We start from the raw sequence: 17,007 nt of genomic DNA on the forward strand, positions 1-17,007 counted from the left end.
AAATAGGAGAGACTGGCATACTAAACTCTACAACAGTAATAATTAAATCAATGCGATGGTGTCCGTGGAATCGAGTCCAGGAACAGAGATTCTTAAAAAATATGAAAAGGTCCTATCACTAAGAAGTTAAATAAGCCTCAGAAAATGAGTGAAGGGTTTAGGGCAATTCATGCAAGAAGAACTCTTGGAGAGAGAAGACCATCTTATTCCCCACTGTTCAGTCAGCGCCCAACTGCAAGCACAAGAAATATTTGTCGAATGAATGCACATAATCGGTAATCAGAGGAGTGCAAATTAAAGCAAGTACATATCTTCTTTTACTTATCAGATTGCCAAAAAGAAAAAAAAAAGATCATATCCTGTGTTGGCAAGAGCATGAAGGAAAAGGCTACTGTCGTGTGCCTATGGTCAGAGTGTGAACTGATAAGTCTTTTGTGGTTTGCGATAGTACAAAATTGACAATAGCACAAATGTTCATTAGTTGGGGCTCCCTAAATAAACCCGGACTAAGTAAATGACGCTGCTTCCAGCCTGGAGCTCGCTGTGGAGAGCACAGATCCGTGTGACCTGGAGTCTGGGACAGTTTGTTGTGTGTGAACAGCCGTAATTCACCAACTCTGATAACCATTTATATTTTTAATAAGTTCGAGCCTGTGCCTGCTTGTGCAACCGAGCACAAGCCTCATCACCCTGTAACCGCCAGGCCTCAGAGAAGGGGTATGTTTACCCTTGGCTTTGGCGATAGGAGCTAAGCAAAGGGTGCGGCCCTAGGCCCCTCTTCCTATCTTGCCTCTCCCCCAAACCGCCCCCCCCCGGCGCCCCGCCTCCTCTCGCCATGCTTCGGCTTCTCTCGTCTCCCACTGCACTCAAAGCGCTCCCCCTGCTGGGGAAAAAGGGGAAGGGGAAAGAAATGGGGTCTGGGCAAGCTTAAAGTGGGCAGGGGGCGGAAAAGCAGACGGGGAGAAATCCGTGAGAACGCCGCGGGGGCCAAAGCCAGGAGTCAGATTACCGTCCGTGGCAGTCCCGGTGATCTTTTCACGTGCGCCCTAGGGGCTGCCCTGGCTCTGCTCATGGCCAGATGGGACCTTTCCAGTCTGGACTCGCCCTTGTCATACCTTTGCACACAAAGTTCCTCACCCTGAAGAGCAATTCCCTCATCACTTAGTTCTCAGCTGACACCTTCCCTGTCTCCACCTTCCCTGACTCCACCGACGTCCAACCCCTTGGCGTGGCACCCCAGATCTCACCTCCTTATGACTGCCCCTTGAGATTTATGTCTGCCATCCATCTAGGCTGTGGCCTCCTTGAGACAGCACAGCACCTGTGCTGCTCACCAATGCCCCCAGTGCCCAGAACATGCTTGGCACTTGAACAGAGGCACTGACATGTTCAAGGCTGAACAGAGGGAGTTTATTAAGAGAGGCAGGGGGCAAACACGTATTTACACGGGCCGCGAGGTGGCATTAAAAGCAGAAGCGGGGACGGGAAGTTCTGGGCACAGCTCAGACGAGCTCCACCTTGGCATTGGGGTACACTGCCACCACGTCGTAGCCCTCGGGTGGCTTGACGCGCGCCTTGGCGTGGCTCTCACAGTAGAGCCGCTCGTCCAGAAAGAAGTAACCGCGCTGCTTAAGGTTCAGGCCGCAGTCGCTGCACATAAAGCACTCGGGGTGGTAGAGCTTGTCCCGCGCCTTGACGATGGTGCCTCTGATGGGGAAACCGGGAGAGGACTGCTTCTGGCGACTGACGGATTCGGGAGCATGCTCCCATCCAGGACCTCGGGCGGGGCCAGGGGAGTGCCAGGGGTGGGGATAGGGGAAGCAGGGGAGGGTACTCACACTATACCGTGGCCGCAGCGCGTGCACTCGGGCAGTCCTTGCAGGCCACTCAGCGGAGTGCCCAGCTTGCTGGCAGTGGGCTTGAGGTTGCGGGGACCGCTGGACCCAGGCCGCTCCCCTGAAAGCCGGAGCGCAAGCGGCATGAGCCAGGTGCAGAGGTCAGAAAGGAGAACTTCACTTCTTCGCAGTGTGGGATGGACCCAGCTTCCAGGACCACCAGCACAGCGACTGGGAATGAGGTTTGGAGGGGGAAGGGGCCGGGACGGGGGTAGAGTGGGAATCCGGACAGAGGCGCCACGAGGAGTGTGGGACGCTTCGAAGAGAAGAGGCTGGGGTAGATGGCTGGGATGCAGGAAGGGGGTGGGGTCGCAAAGGGGCGGGGGCCGGGCGGCGCTCTTCAGGGCACCTGAGGGAGTGGTTAGGCATGGGGCAAGATGGCAGGAGTCTTACCGCCTTCCCCGGCCTCCAGAATGCCCTGCAAGTAGCGGAAGGAGCCTGACTGCTTGGGCTCCGAAGTCAAGGGCTCAGCCGGCTCCCGCAGCATCCTGTACACCTCTGAGCCCAGGTCCACTCCGCAGTCACGGCTCCGTGGGAGACCTCTGGCTGTGTCCGTGCTGGGCAAAAGAGATGCACCAAAGGACACAGTTGTGGCACCAGCCTTCCATCTGCCAGCTCAGAAGTCTGGTGAGGTTTTTCAGAGTGAAACAGCCAAGACCCAAAGGTCACGTGTCAGGGGTCAAAGAGATCTGGGATTAAGATGGGATCTGGGTGTGGCTTCAAGGGCCACTTCTCTGTAAAGATCACATGTCCGGGGTCAAGATGTGACCCAGTGAAAAAAGAGATCTGGGATTAAGATGGGATCTGGGTGTGGCTTCAAAGGCCACTTCTCTGTACTACCTGTGAAGTGGAGACACATGCAGGGTGCTCATTTGGGTCAGTAAGGTAGCCTCATTGCTGCTGCCATTGTGATGGAATGAGAGGTGAGATGGCTGCCCATAAGGAGGTCCCAGGCCTGGCCTGCCATCTTCTAGCCCAATCCCGGTGGCTGAGGGCCTCCTGCTGGTCACTGGACTGCCATCCTAGGAGAGACAGAGGCCTGAGGCACTGAGAAACCGTCTGGGATAGGGCTTCTGGCCCTTCCTTATACATTCCATGCTTGTCCTGCTCTGCCAGGCCTTCTTGGATGTTGGCTGGTTACCCCTGCTCTGGCATCTTTGGGCTGTGATGCCCAGCCAGGGAAGGACTCCAACTTGGGCCCAGTTCAACCCCAAAAGAAATGAGAAATGGCTGTGGAAAGTCAGACACAAAAACCTAAGTGCCTGAGACTCAACTTTGGCACATGAACCATGTGGTGATTCTGACCACCAGTGCCTGTGACGGATGGTGTTGGGGCAAGACCATTCCAAGTAACCTTTTAAGGCCAGCGTGACTGGAGCAGAGTTTGTGGCTTCCTTGCAGAGATGCTCCTGGTGCCAGGCCTTCTCACCTGTCAGAACTGTGTTGGGTATTGTACGGGCCTGTAGCTGGGAACATGAAAAAGCAAGCCCCATCCTGCAACCAGGAAAAGTCATCAGTCACTGTGTGCCCAAAGCACACAATGGAGTTGGGGGGCAGACTGAGGTTCAGAGGCATCATTGTGAGGTTAGCCCCCTTCAGGCCTGTCCCTTTGCCTCCATTTCATGCTCCGCAGGACAGTATGTGTGGCCTTCTACAGGCAAAGCAGATGAGGGCCAGTGGCTGGCCCAGGCTCAAGGCTCGCCACCCTACTACTCCATGGCCAGCCTGGTGCCCTAGGCTGAAACATTTAGGGAAATGCCTTGACCGTGTCTCCTCAGCTCGGGAAAAAAGGGCCATATCTCCGTGGGTGTGGATCTGAATAGGGACTGCGGATCTTCGTCTCTGTAGAGTCCAGGGCTATGCTGCCCCTGGCTTGCAGGCACACAGAGGCATGCACACTCTCATGAGAACTTTCACAAACACACATACGAAGACAACACACAAGGTCTAGCCGGTTAACTGACATATACCTAATTACACAGACACAGTTGCAGATACTCAGAGACTGTGCGGGATTCAGGCAGCCTCCAGCACTGGGGCACAGGGGAGCCTGCAGAGCTTTGTCCTGACTGCCCCCACTTTTTCTGCAGCCTCGGAGCTGGCTGGGAGCTTGGGGAATGAGCAAACCAGCCACTGAGTGGGGTGGTGCCCCATTTCCCTCACCTCCACAGACAAAGGGGAGGGTCTCGCTGCCCAGGTGGGCCCCATCAGTGAGGCAATCACAGAAGGAAAACCCTCTTCCCCACTGGGCTGAACAAAAGCCCCTGAGAAACCCGAGCACTTTTGCACATGTGTCTGTAGGGCAGGCGGGCAAGCAAGGCTGGCCTGGCCTATAATGGGGACCAGATGGGCCGTGGGCTGTGGGGGCAGGGCTGGGCCTGGTAAGGAGGAGGCTGTGACAGGAAGGGGAATCAGAAGGTCCTGGAGGAAGGAGGCCCTCACTCACCCAGCAGGGTGTGGGAGTCCACTGCAGGGTCATCAGAGCCACTGCTCCCCCCAGGGCCACCCATGCAGCTGCCTCTCTCAGTCTGAACTCAGTAGTTAGGACACACATGGTGACCTCAGTCTCGGTATGAGGCCCACACCTTTATCATCTCTCTGAATCTGTTTCTTTATTTGTTAAATGGGGGAATGTGATGGTCTCTACATCCCAAGTTCCAAGTTCCCAAGTTCCATAAAATGAGACAGTTGCATGCAAAGCACTTAGCATAGTGCCTGGCACACAGCTGATGCTTGGGCTGTCATGGGCATTCCTGAGTTCTTATTCCTATTTCTGGATGTCCCCCACTTTGTGTGTAGTGCACCTGGTGCCACGTGCTCCCCCTCTCTGAGTATCCGCCAGCTGTTTGATTTGGTTGTTGAAGCCTCAGTGGGAAAATCAGCAGAATGGGGGTAACTGCCTGCTTGTTCATCAGCTCTCACGTGACCGTGGTCAAAATCTGGGACACTCAGGACACTGGGTGGCTTGGTCGGTTAAGCACCTGCCTTTAGCTCAGGTCATGATCCCAGTGTCCTGGGATCGAGCCTCCATCAGTCTCCCTGCTCAGTGGGGAGTCTGCTTCTCCCTTTCCCTGCTTACTCTCAAATAAATAAATAAAATATTTAAAGAAAAAAAAATCCTGGGACACACCCTGGGAGGTGGGCATTGACTCCAGAGGATGAGGTGCCAACTCCGGGAGGCCAAACCCCAGCTCCCTGCCGGTCTGGAGAGGACAGGATGAGTGTGCAAGGGCTGCCTGCTCTACCCGGCTTGCTTTAACACATTACCTGGTTCTCAGCTTAAATGCCATCCTCTCCAGGAAACCTTCCCTTATTGTCTCCCTTCCTCTGCCCTGGGCTGGACCAAATGCCTCTTGTGTTCCCATATAAGTAAGGCCTGAGGGAAGAAGGGTCCCCTATGACCCTACATGACCTGCAGAACCTATTTGCATCAGGGGTGCATGCCAGGGTATTTTGTGCTGATTTTAGGGCCAACTGTGGTTTTCTCCTCTGATGTCTCTGGCTGGGCCCACCCACTGCCCACTGCAGGCAGAGGGTGGGAGCACTGTGGGGACAATGGGCCCTGTGTCTGTGTTACTGAGGACACAGCCCTGTGGAGGCTGGGTGGGGGTGTTTCTGTCACCACCCATGGAGCTCATGACTTTTAAGCACAAGAGGGGGATGGCAGCTGAGGGGCAGCCCTGTTGCTTAGAGAAAATCCCTCTGACTCCAGCCTGAGCCACTGGCAGCCTGGCCTTTGAAGAGGTCAGTAAGGGAAATTGTGGGGGCAGGGGCAGCTGCTCTCCAGCCCACCCTCCCCAGGCGCCCTGGCCCTGAGCCCCTCCTGAAGGATGGACTAGAGCTGAGATTCAGATTCCAAAACTCAGGCCCTCTTGCCCTATCCGCCCTGCACTCACACGTGACAGCTGGCCTCACAGGTGTGCTGGGGGCCTACACAATGCTGCTGCCTTCTGCCAGACCTGCGTTAAGCCTGGCTGACTTGTCAACCTCTGCTCACCCCTGGCCCCTTGGACCAGGTCACGCTGTGGAGACACAAGCGTGGCTACGAATCTGTGCAAGGACAGTGAGGTCCTGGACAGAGGAAGCCAAAAGACTGTCTGTGGTTCTGCCCCATCACTTCATCCTTTGCCTCTGCCCTCCCACCCACCCACCCACAGGAGCTTGCTTTTTTCTGAACCTGTGATGCACAATCTCACTTCTGTGGCTTTGCATGTGCTTCCTTGCACACTGCCTTTCTCCATGCCTCTTTGCTGGCCGGATTCTTCCTAGTCCTGCAGGTCTTGGCTTGGATACTTCCTCCTCCAGGAAGCCCTCTCTGAACCCTTAGGTGAACCATGTGCCTACTCTGGATTCCTTTGGCCCTTGGCTTCTGCCATTCCAGAACTGCTAAGTACCTCTTCCTTTTCATAATGGGCATTCTCTGGCATGTAGTAAGAATCTGGCCTCCAAGATTCCAGCAAAAGTAAGTTAAGGAACAAACACCAGAACGAGAGGATTGGGATAAAGGGTGAGGGAGATGGCCTTCTCTACAGGGAAGCCTCCATGGCAAGAAAGTAGACACAAGCAGGCCTAGATGGCCATGGCCCCACATTTTGAGTCCCACAGTTCTGGTTCCATTACAGAGCAGTCCAATCTCCACCTTTTCCAAACTCTGTAGCCCAGGGATGTTGAGCTGGCTCTGGATACCTCAGCCCTGCCCCCTTGGCTACCCCTCATGTCCATGGCAAAATGAGGCCCTAGAGCAGCTCCTTCCTGCCCCCCACCCTTCTTTAAAGACAGTATCATAGTTGTGACTCCTGTCAAACATGGAAAGGTGACTGTGGCCTGAGGTCTGCTGGGTGCAATCACAGGACAGCCAGGAGAAAACTTCAGCCTTAGGGCATCGAAGTGCCTTATATTCTAAGGTCAGTCTTGAGGACTGAGTTTGGCTCTAGCCACGAGGGTGCCCAAGGCTAAGATAAGACAGAAGAATACCCAAACAGCCTGAGGTCACTCCACAGCCTACAGCTTTCCCCGACCCAGCCCCCAAGCCAGTGACTTCCTCTTGGTCTGGCATCACTAAGCACCAGAGTGAAACCCGGCTAGGGTGATGGGGGTGAGGTAGCCCTGAGCCAAGGCCTAGCCCCCTTCCTACCCACTCTAAGTATCTTTGTCTCAGAATCTAGGACTATTTAGAGTACAGACAGAGCCCCCAGCAGATGCTTATCACCTGGGGAGCACAGGATGGGGCATGGACATGGCCCAGAGAAGTCTGCTGCTTCAATCTCTGGTTTGGGCATCTTAAAGCCAGACAGCAAGACATCTAGTGCAGGCCTGGCCCCTCTGCCCTGGGCTTGCTCTGAACCAGGCCAGGCCAGGTGGTGTCCATACATACCTGGGCCTCAGGGTCAATATGGATCCTCTGTGCCTGAGCCTTGCTGTCCTCTGGGGCACCGGTCCAACTCCTGCCTTCAGGTCTGTGACAGGAATTAGGATGGTCAGATAGATCTGCTTACTGTGCCTACCATGACTGGAACCATGGCTAAGAGGGGGTGGGCTCGGGGCCCAGAGCCACCCAGGACCAGGCCTGGCACCCTGAATGGCAGAAGCCACCACCGCAGCACTTGCCCCTGCACCAGATGGTAGCTGTTGTAGCGAGGAGACAGAACTCGAGATCTGCCACCTGCCTAGGGCGGGGCTGTGTGTTCCATCCTCACCAGCTGCTCCAGGCCTCTCTGGTCTCATTCCCAGACAGGATGCAACAGAAGCCCTTCAACTTCCCCACTTTTTCACCCTCTCCGTGGCCTCAGCAAAAAAGAAGGAGGGCTCATAGCAGGGCGTGCCAGGCCTCACACGTGGATCAGCGAGGAGCCCATCTGCTTATCCTCTTCCATCCACAGCCTCTAGCCTGGCCTGGAGGTCAAGCATCCCTGGGCTCTAGGGGAGGTGACATAGAGGCTTTGAGGGGTGCGCCTCCCCTCTTGCTGCCGGCAGAGTCATCACCAATGTCTGCCCAGCCCAGATGGGAAACAGGCCATTAGGAAATTCCTGCTTCACCATAGAAACCAAAAGCCAAACACCACTCAGGAGGGAGAAAAACATCATAAACCTGCCATAAGTGGGGCAGGCGGGGCTGGCGGGGCTGAAAGACTACAGGCCTGGGGCCCAGTCTTGCCATTCAGTAGCCCTGTGAGGAGGCAAGTCAGGAGGTTGCATGGACCCTGGTGGGTGTGAAGGGAGGCCCATTAGACCAAAGGGGAATAATGTCCCCCGTCACCTCAAAAGGCCTCCTGGGGCTTTCCAAGAACTCACCACTGGGCCAGCAGCTCAACACGGCCTCTCTCCCTGCAGTTCACTGAAGGATTTTTAACTATCTGTCTACACGTGTAGACCACACTCCCTCTACACTTCCTCACCATGGCCCATTCCTTAAGCCGGTACAGACTAGCCTCTCTCCCCCAGAGCCTTCTGCAGGCCTGTGCCACCAAGGCTCTGCTGCCCGAGGGCAACACCATCCCCACTGGCACCTGGCCCCAGCCTCTCATCCAGGCTCCCGGTGACTGCCCTAACTCACAGCTCCACCTTTGGCCTCCGCCAGCTCAGAACTCTGATGGGATCAGTCTAGGACATCGCATGTGGCTATGACGACCTTATACTCCCCTGAAGTTCTGCCCAGAAGAAAAGTACAAGCCTGTGGTCTGGAGATCAGAGTGCACAAAGTACCCAGAGCAAAGAGTGTAGCCCAAGGCAGCAGATCAGAATGAAGGCTTATTCAGTCTCCATCCATAGGCCTTCACTTCAGGCTGGACAGGTGGCAGCACTACCATCTTTAAGCAAAATGACAGCCCAAGGGTGGGCCATGTAATTGCATCTTGCAACATATACAATGGGCAACACAGACCTCACCAGAAGCCTGGGTTTAGAGCTGATGCCAGGAAGGTTCTGGGCCTAGAAAACATGCCCAGAAAGTATGGGTTAGCTTGGATTGTTGGATAACTGGCTCTGAGTTCTAAACAAAATAAGCATAGCAGAAAGTTGGGCCCTTCCTTCACTTCTCTTCCTGTGGAGAAGTCTGTGGAGGATTAGATCCCTCTGTAAATAAGAGGGCAGGCAGGGAACTGGTCTGGGTCAAGCTCTGTGGGCAGGGGCACAGAATAGCTCTCTCCAGTCAGCTCAACAGACTGATCCTCCACAGAAACCATGCTGAGGGGGGTCTGTGGAGCATAGGTCCTGTCCTAGCAGGAAGGTCAGAGAGCAGTGTTAGAGGCCTTGTAGATGGTGCCCAGAAGAAATGCTGGCCCAGAGGGTCAAGGTGGCCTTCTTAATTTCTCATAATCTGCATGTGTGAGCACTGGGGGGTGGGGGCTGGAAGACAGGACCCCAGATTTTCACCCTAAGCAAACCCAGTACATCATAAACATTTAATCTCCCAATCATAAGATGGTCCCATTTTAGAGCTGAGGAAACTGAGGACTTTGAGATTAAATCGCTTGCTGGAGGACAACACAGTTCTCCAGTGCAGAGCTGGGACTTGAACCCAGATCTGTGATAGTAGAGAGTATGCTCTCACCTGGTCCATGGCCAGGCAGCATTCGGGGGCAGAGTAGAACAGATCAGGGGACTCTGTGGCTCCATCCATGCTTGGCTTGGAACAAATGACCAGGAAAGGAAGGAAGGAAGGAAAGGGAACCTCCACCCTGCCCCCATCCTGCTGCCCTCCCCTGACATCATTCCCTCTGGGAACCTCCTGACTCAGGTCCCCTACAAGCTCCCACTGCCTCCCCCACCCCACTACTACCAGGGCTTCCCTTCTTTAGCAATGCAAAATGAAGGCCGGAGGTGAGTCAGGGCCGAGGAAACCAGCCAAGTGGGGCGGCCGCAGAGGCCACTCGTGGGCAGAGCAGTGCTGATGTTTCCCCCAGCCAGACTATACCTCAGTCTGGGAGAGGGCGATGAATGTGATCCTGTTTGGTGGAGAAGAAAACTCAGGCTCATAGAGGTCATCTGGTGTACCTAAGATCCCACAGAGTCTGGATTAGAACCAGCTCTGCTGAACTCCCAGGCCAGGGCCCATTGCCCTTGGAGTTGTACTCAGCTTCAAGATCACAGTCAGGGGTCCTGACCCCAACCTGGACCCACAACCGGGCCAGACGCACATGGAGGCTCTCAGAAGCCTTCCTAACATGTTTAATGGCTCCCAGCCCTGCCAACTCTAACGCATAGTTAGCCGTGTTGTGGTTTGGAGAAGCTTTGCTGACACGCGTCCACAGGAGGGTCATGGAAAGTCCCTGTTAGCAGTGAACGTGGCAGAGCTAAGCAGTTCTGTCTGACTTCTCTGGATCCAAGCAAGATAGGGGGAAGGGAGATCCCACTCAGCCAGGACCTGGCCACCTGCCTTTAGAGCTAACCAAGACCTAGTGCCTGACTGGGGCTAGGGACACCTCAGGTGGACCTTCTATCCTAGATAATTTATAAGGCACACACACGGCCTGGGGAACCCCAATCCTCCCCCTTCATGTAGGCAATATGGCATGATACAGTCCCTAGCATCCAGATTGAATCAGAATCTGTTGCAGAGGCATGAGGCGTGGTGGCGCCAGCCAAGGCAGGGCAGCCTTGTGGGGGCAGGAGTGGTGGCAGCCACTCCTAGGAGTGAGAGACACCTGAGGACAAGCTGTGCTTTCCCACTCCCTTGCTGAGGAACTTTAGGCACCCACTAACCTTTCTGGGCCTCAGCTATCTCATCTGTAATATGAGGACCACCCCAGCTTCCATTTTATCAAGCAGGTCTAAAGGTTAAATGAAGTGCGGAACAAGAAACCACTTTGAAATGATCATCAAAAGGATCACTCACTCAGGGGTGGGAAGACTGAAATCACTGCCCCCCATCCCCAGAGGCTCCCCAAGGTCTTATTTCATCGTTGATCTGGGCTGCCTGTCCCCTCCCATAAGTCCCTCAACAGATTTCTAGTCCTGAGCTAACAGGGGGCCTCCTTCCTTCTTAAGCACCACCCTCTCCAAACAGTGTCTGTCACGCCCCTGGGAAAGCACTAGTTCCTAGGACTGGGGTGCCATGGAGCTGAGGCAGAGAGGCTGTGTGGAGCCTGGCTCTCTGAGGATGCTGGCCATTCCTGACTTATCCTCCCCTTCATTCCACCCCCCGCCCCCCAGGCCAGCCTACCCTGTGCATACCTGCTCACAGAGAGTGTGAGGTGGTCGTGGCAGCCCTTGATGCGATTCTGCGCCTCCAAGTGCGTCATGAGCTCTGTGCTTTCCCCATTGATGGCCTGGATCAGGTCTCCAGGGCACAGGGCAGCCAGTGCAGCCTTGCTGCCAGCATGGACCTGTAGAGGGACAAGCCAGAGGACTGGGCATCGGCCATTATGTGGCCTTGCTGTGGTCTCGGGCCTGGACCCCCTCCAACCTCAGAACCTGGGCTGTGCAGCCCTTCTGCCCACATGACCTGTGGGTGGGCCAGCCCCAAGACTGGTTGAGTTCCCATGTGGTCTTGCCACAGCCTCTGTTGTAAACACCCCCAATTCCAGCACCTGAAGGACCTCTGGGGTGTGAGGACATGTAACCGGGCCTTCCTTGGGACTGGGACAAGTGGGATGTCCCAGTCCCAAGCAACTCTTGTTGCTTGCATATGTGCCCACGGACATGCAAGGGATACTCGGGGACACATAGGCTCCCAGATATATATAAAGCATGGACATGTCACATATACCCTATATAGTCAGGGCCCTACCCAGACACACAGCATGGCAGCCCCTTAACCTGATATTTCCTTGTCTCCCTACTCATTTCCTTTCATCCCTAACCCCCACATTCACCTCCACCTCCCCACACTCTATCCATACCAACTGAATATCCAGGTGTTACCGACAGCCCCTGGTAATTCTCACCTCCATGCTTCTGCAGATACTCTTCTCTCTAGCTGGAACACTCTTTCCTTTGACCTCAAACCTTAATTACCAGCTTTTTCCTTCTCACCTTCACATCTTAGCAGAGAAGGCATTTCCCCTAGGAACCTCTTCTTCGGGCTCTCATAGTCCTCAGTGTACCCCTTTACCACTTTGCTCCCCTAACATTGTTAGTGCCTCATTCTGGGTCTGTGTCATCACCTCCCCAGGCAAGTCCAGGACCATGTACTTCCCGTTGCCTGCCTGACTGCACTCCTTAGTCGCTATTTGACCTCCACTTCATCAGCAGGACAGACACTCTATCAGGCCACCCCAGTGCTACTATTGACTCCAGGCAAATGGTGTCCGTATCTGGAGCTTCTTACAATGCTGGTGCCCTGACGAGGGCCACATGGGGTTGAGGATAGGCTAACAGAGAGGCCAGAGTAAGGAGCCCAGGAGAATTCAGGCAACAGGGCACTCTTCACCCTTTCCCCAGTTCCAGTACCGCCTTTGGAAAGAAACTTTAGGCACCCTTATTTAAAAAAAATTTGTTTTTTCCGGTAATTTCTATGCCTGATATGGAGCTCAAACTTACAACTGTAAGATCAAAGTCACATGCCGTACCAACTGAATCAGCCAGAGTGTAGGTGCCCTCATTCCTACCCGGCCTCTCCAGTGGTGTCAAGAGCTTCCAGAGACCCCATTCCTATTGCTGGAGTTGGGAGCTCCTGAAAGCCCAGCTAGGCTCAGCCTATCCAGTTTTCAGTAGCGAGTGGACAAAGCCGAGGTGCTGGCAGCTCCTTGGCTGGAATCCTGGTGTGGGCAGCGCTGAAGCTGGCCCGCCCTGAAATATGCTGCCCCAAGGAATATTTTTCTGGAGCATGGTCCCCTCAGCAACCAGCCCACCACGAATGTTCATCCATAGGGCCTGGGCACCTGCACAAGCCTATCATCCTGGGGGAAGGACCTATTGGGCATTATCCCACCCTCCACTCAAGGCCCTGCTCCAGGCCCCTCTCCTTCATGGACACATGCTCTGTGACATGGCCTGGGCTCAGTGCTTTACCCATAACTAGTTCATGGCAACTTTTCAACCACCTGATGAGACAAAGGCTGTTCTCATTCCTAGAAATGAAGTAAGGGAGGCTTGGGGGAAGGGGCACCTTGCCCCAGTCCCCATGCTGGAGAGAAGTCTTCTTCTTCAGGGGGGTGGCTAGCTGCACAATGACTCAGCCAGGACAAGGGGTGCATTCAGGCCCCTGTGGGTGGAGGAAGTTCTTGAAAGCAGGGGTGGCTGGGACTCTGCCAGCTCCACTAGCTCAGGGAGTTCTGGTCAGAGAGGGCATGAGGCCAGGAAACCGTGACTCTCCCAACTGCCTTTATAAGCATTGTCTCAGTCCTCCAGAAAAGCCCATTTCTTAGGTGAGGAAACTGAGGTCCAGAGAAGTGCAGAAGGATGTTCAATTGATAAATGGCAGAGTCAGGATTTCACTGCAAGCCAGCTGGTTCCAATTCTATCCACTAACCCCTGTGTGATTTGCTGCAGAAAGGGAGTGAGGGGAGAGACTCTCCTAGGGGAGAGAGAGTATCACAGGTAAAAAGGTCAACATGTATAATGGCTCACTCGGAGAGAGAATAAAAGCAGTCTTCTGGGATTGAGGCATCATTAGTGAGAGGAGAGTGGGAGAAAAGACAGAGAAGAAGCAGGGACCTGACCTGCAGGTCTTATAGGCCCAGGTAAGAAGCTGTCATTTCTCCTGGGTGGTTGGGAACTATGGAGGGTTCTAAGCAGGGAAGTCACAGGACACAGTTTAACTCAGGCCTCTCCCTCTGGCTGCTGAATGCAGGATAAATAGACAGAAGGAAGGGAGAGGGGTACAGCGAGGTCAGCTGCACAAAGCAGGCTCCTCACCTGTAGCATTCCTGGCCCCTGTACATTCCCGGCCCCTGCTCCACTCTGCCCAGCCTAGACACTGTGGTGGACTGGAAGTCACAGAGTCTGGGGACATATTGTCCCGTATAGTCACAGCAAGTACCGGGCAGGCCTGGATTCCTGTCCCTGCTCTGCTTCTCTGGATGCACCCTGGCCTCTCTGAGCCTCAGTACCCCATCTATAATGTGAGCCCAGGGGGAGCCCTTACTGGTAAGAGCTCTTGTGAGGACTATCTGAGGCAATCAGGGCAAAAAGCCCCCACAGTGGGTTGAGCACATGGTGGTGGGGAGCCGATACCAGCACCCATTAGGGTGGGGCCTGGAATGCTGTGGATGTTCAGCCACGGCCTCCAGTCACTGTAGTTCATAGGGGAAGAAGCCCAGGCCAGGGTTCTTGGGGGCTCTGCCAGGCTTCATGGGCTGAAGGTATAAGGCTGTAGCTCCGCCAGGCAGCCAGCCTCCTCCCTGTCTGAGTGTGGCTGTCCTCACAGCAGGGTGGGCGGGGGATGGGGGGACACAGCTCTAGAAGCATGGAAGAGGTTGGGTCTTGAGCCCCCTTGGTAAAGACACTCTCTCACATCATTCGTGTCTGTAGATCTGCCCTTGACATACCTGCTGGGCAAGCTGTGGCCTGTGTCTCCCCAGCCTCAAAGATCTTCCCAGATCCCCCCCAAATCCAGGCTCAGGCATCCTGGTTCCTTAGGCCTGAGCTGCTGCCACATGACTTTGGGGGACAAGGAGGGGGTTCTTCCTGGCAAACCCTCTCCCAGCCTGCCTGCCTGCCGGCCAGGGGCCTGCATCCCAGTTAGCTCCAAACAAGGCCGCCACTGCTGCTGCCACTGTGACGTGTGGAGGCCTTTCCTCCACGGGCCAGCAGCCGCGTGGGCAACAGATGTCTCTGCTCCCCGCCGCCTGTGGCCGTCAGCCGCCGCCACTGAGCCTGTCAGCGGCCTCACGCCCAGGGTGCCTGGACTGCTGGCTGGCCTAGCACCCCCACCATCCCGCCTTGGCGGACACACAGCAAGGCATACATGCAGACAGACACAGAGGCCCACACGCGCGCGCGCGCGCGCGCGCACACACACACACACACACACACACACAGCAGTCCCCCTCAGGGAAGTGGGAGATGAAAGGCTCCTGGATGTGTTGAAGGCCCACCTCACTTAGCCCCAGGAACCTGGTGGCCATTGGGTAAGGGCAGATGTGGGAAGTCTCCCAGGACAGCTGGGCCTGCCTGTCACCCTGGCCCCCAGAAATGGGATTCTGTGAGTTTTTACTCCACCGGGTGCCCACCCGCTTCCAAGTAGCAGAAAGAAACCTCTGAAAGCCCAGCCAGCTTGGTCCAGCCTCCACAGAGAGAGGTGGCAACACAGTGGGGGAAGGTGATTCTCAGTTCTCCTGACTCAGGCCTCCAAAGGCAGCCTGTGTGTGTATAAAGGATGGTCCTCAAATGGCCCCAGGTCCCTTTGCTCTTCCTTCCAGAGTGAGACCCTTCAAGGGCAGGACCTGGGTTTTGTCCTCTTTTGTCCCTTAGTCTGAGATCCCCAAAGGCAGAGTCTGACTCCCTTTTTTAGCCCTTCAAACTAAGGAACCCTGAAGCCAGACCAGGATCCTGTCTCCCTGAGACTGGGCACCCCTTCTGACAGGCCTGAATCCCTTCCTCAGCTTCTCTGTCTCCCCAGATTAGCCACCCCCCCAGGGCTGTGCCCACTCCTCTTTCTCCTCTGTCCTAAGCCTGGGGCAATGCATGGCCCTGGAAATCAGAGAAACTGGGCCGAGGTTATTCTGGCCCCTAGCCTTGTGTGGTCTTGTGCGGAGGGGTCTTAAAACCTCACAGTCACCTTCCCCTGGAAGCCCAAAATTTCTCTTGGTCACTTCCCCTTAGGACAATTGAGGTCACAGATGAGAGTCTGACCAAAACTAGAGTGAGGAAGTGAATGGATCTTCTCCTTTTCATATTCAGAGAGGACCCCAGACCTCCCTGGGGTTACCCAGCTCTACTGGCAGGGACCTTTGATAGGAGAAGGGGTTCTCAGTCATTTTGCCCCAAATGCTCAGGCTGGGTTCAGTTTAAGCAGCATTTCCCGGCCTCTGTAGATCTGTCCAGACCCCTGGCCCAGTGAGCTCCTTCCCTGGCCTGCAGCAACTCCCCCAAAATAAGACCAGCAGGGAGGCTGGTGTGTGAACTGGGGTGGGGGTTTCCTTCAAGGGATAGGACAGGCAGGCCCGGCGCAGGGAGAGAGGGGGTTGGGGCAGTACTGCCCTGCTTGGAAGCCTCCAGAGGCCATGTGTCGCTCAGGCCAGTCTTTGGCTTTCGAATCTCAGGGACGTCGGGGATCTGGGTTTCGGGTGGACCGCGAGGACAGGGTCTCAGATCGAAGACCTCCCCGCCGCCCCGTGGCCGCCGGACTCACCCGCGAGATGGTGAGGGGTGCGCTGAAGTCCCGGCCGCCTACTAGGCGGAAGCCCCAGGGCGAAGGGCCGCGCAGGGTCACGGAATGGGGCATCACGGGCCGGAGCCGCAGCCGGAGCCTGAGCCGGACACTGAGGAGCCGCCGCCACCGCCACCGCCGCCGCCGCCGCCTGGACGCCGCGCCCCGCCCCCGGCCTGCCCGCCCCCGAACCCCGCTCCACCCGGCCCCCGCCCCCGCTCCCCTCGCTCCCGGATTGGCCCCGCGGCCGGCCGGACACGCCCACTTCGGGGGGCTCTGAGGACCCGCCCCTTGGCTCCAGCGCCTAGAGCCCCGCACCCCCCGCGCGGTCGCGAAGACCCCGGGACTAGCACAGCCCCGACGACGGGGATCCTGCCCTGGCCTTGCTCTGAGGGCCACGGACCCGACAAGGGCCGCCGAAGCTCAGGCACAGGACCTTTGAAGTCGCATCTACCGGGCGGCGCCCCAGCCTGATGAGGGACTAGGGGGGCGAGTGGGGGGGGGGCGGCCCAGATGGGGGATGGGGCCGTGCCTTGCTCCGAAAACTCCTTAAGGTCCTGGCAGACAAACATGCCTCTACCCTACGGTGTGGTGCGAGGAGTTCTCTGAACAGCAAGCCCTGAGGAGGAGCCTCCTGCCTGAGGAAGCCTGGGCCGGGGACACAGCCCCAGGATGACAGCAGGCAGTGCCAAGTATGGGGTGAGAACAGAAAGGTCCCCAGCCTCATTCTGGGATGTCAGGAGGTCTTTCTGGAAACAGTGGCCCCCAACTTGAGTCTAGAAGAAGGGTGGTGTCTTGTCCTTCCAGGTGTCACTCACTCCTTCCCCTCTGGGGCCATGTCCCTGGCTGCACTGCCTCTTC

The 17,007-nt window shown here is 56.0% G+C and overlaps 1 protein-coding gene across 2 annotated transcripts; it reads right to left on the reverse strand.

The window, feature by feature from the left end:
- Window positions 1–1,388: 1,388 nt before the first annotated feature.
- PDLIM4 (PDZ and LIM domain 4) lies at window positions 1,389–16,268 on the reverse strand. Of its 2 annotated transcripts, XM_044240813.1 has the most exons (7): window positions 16,129–16,268; window positions 11,067–11,218; window positions 7,270–7,351; window positions 2,736–2,917; window positions 2,289–2,452; window positions 1,839–1,956; window positions 1,389–1,707 (listed from the first exon to the last, which is right to left on the reverse strand). In XM_044240813.1, the coding sequence occupies exons 1-7, from the start codon at window positions 16,219–16,221 to the stop codon at window positions 1,503–1,505; spliced, it is 996 nt and encodes a 331-aa protein (XP_044096748.1). In that variant the 5' UTR covers window positions 16,222–16,268; the 3' UTR covers window positions 1,389–1,502. The 2 variants fall into 2 exon arrangements, with proteins under 2 accessions (XP_044096748.1, XP_044096749.1); XM_044240814.1 differs by lacking the exon at window positions 1,839–1,956 and having other exon boundaries at window positions 1,637–1,707.
- Window positions 16,269–17,007: the final 739 nt, after the last annotated feature.

This window comes from Neovison vison, chromosome 1, assembly GCF_020171115.1.
Source record: "Neovison vison isolate M4711 chromosome 1, ASM_NN_V1, whole genome shotgun sequence".
Taxonomy (NCBI): domain Eukaryota; kingdom Metazoa; phylum Chordata; class Mammalia; order Carnivora; family Mustelidae; genus Neogale; species Neogale vison.

Coding starts and splice junctions, on each gene's coding strand:
- PDLIM4 (XM_044240813.1), bottom strand. CDS start 16,221: ATGCCCCATTCCGTGACCCTGCGCGGCCCTTCGCCCTGGGGCTTCCGC. Junction 11,219..16,128: donor CACCCCTCACCATCTCGCGG/GTGAGTCCGGCG, acceptor GTCCCTCTACAG/GTCCATGCTGGCAGCAAGGC. Junction 1,708..1,838: donor CGCTGCGGCCACGGTATAGT/GTGAGTACCCTC, acceptor TTTCCCCATCAG/AGGCACCATCGTCAAGGCGC.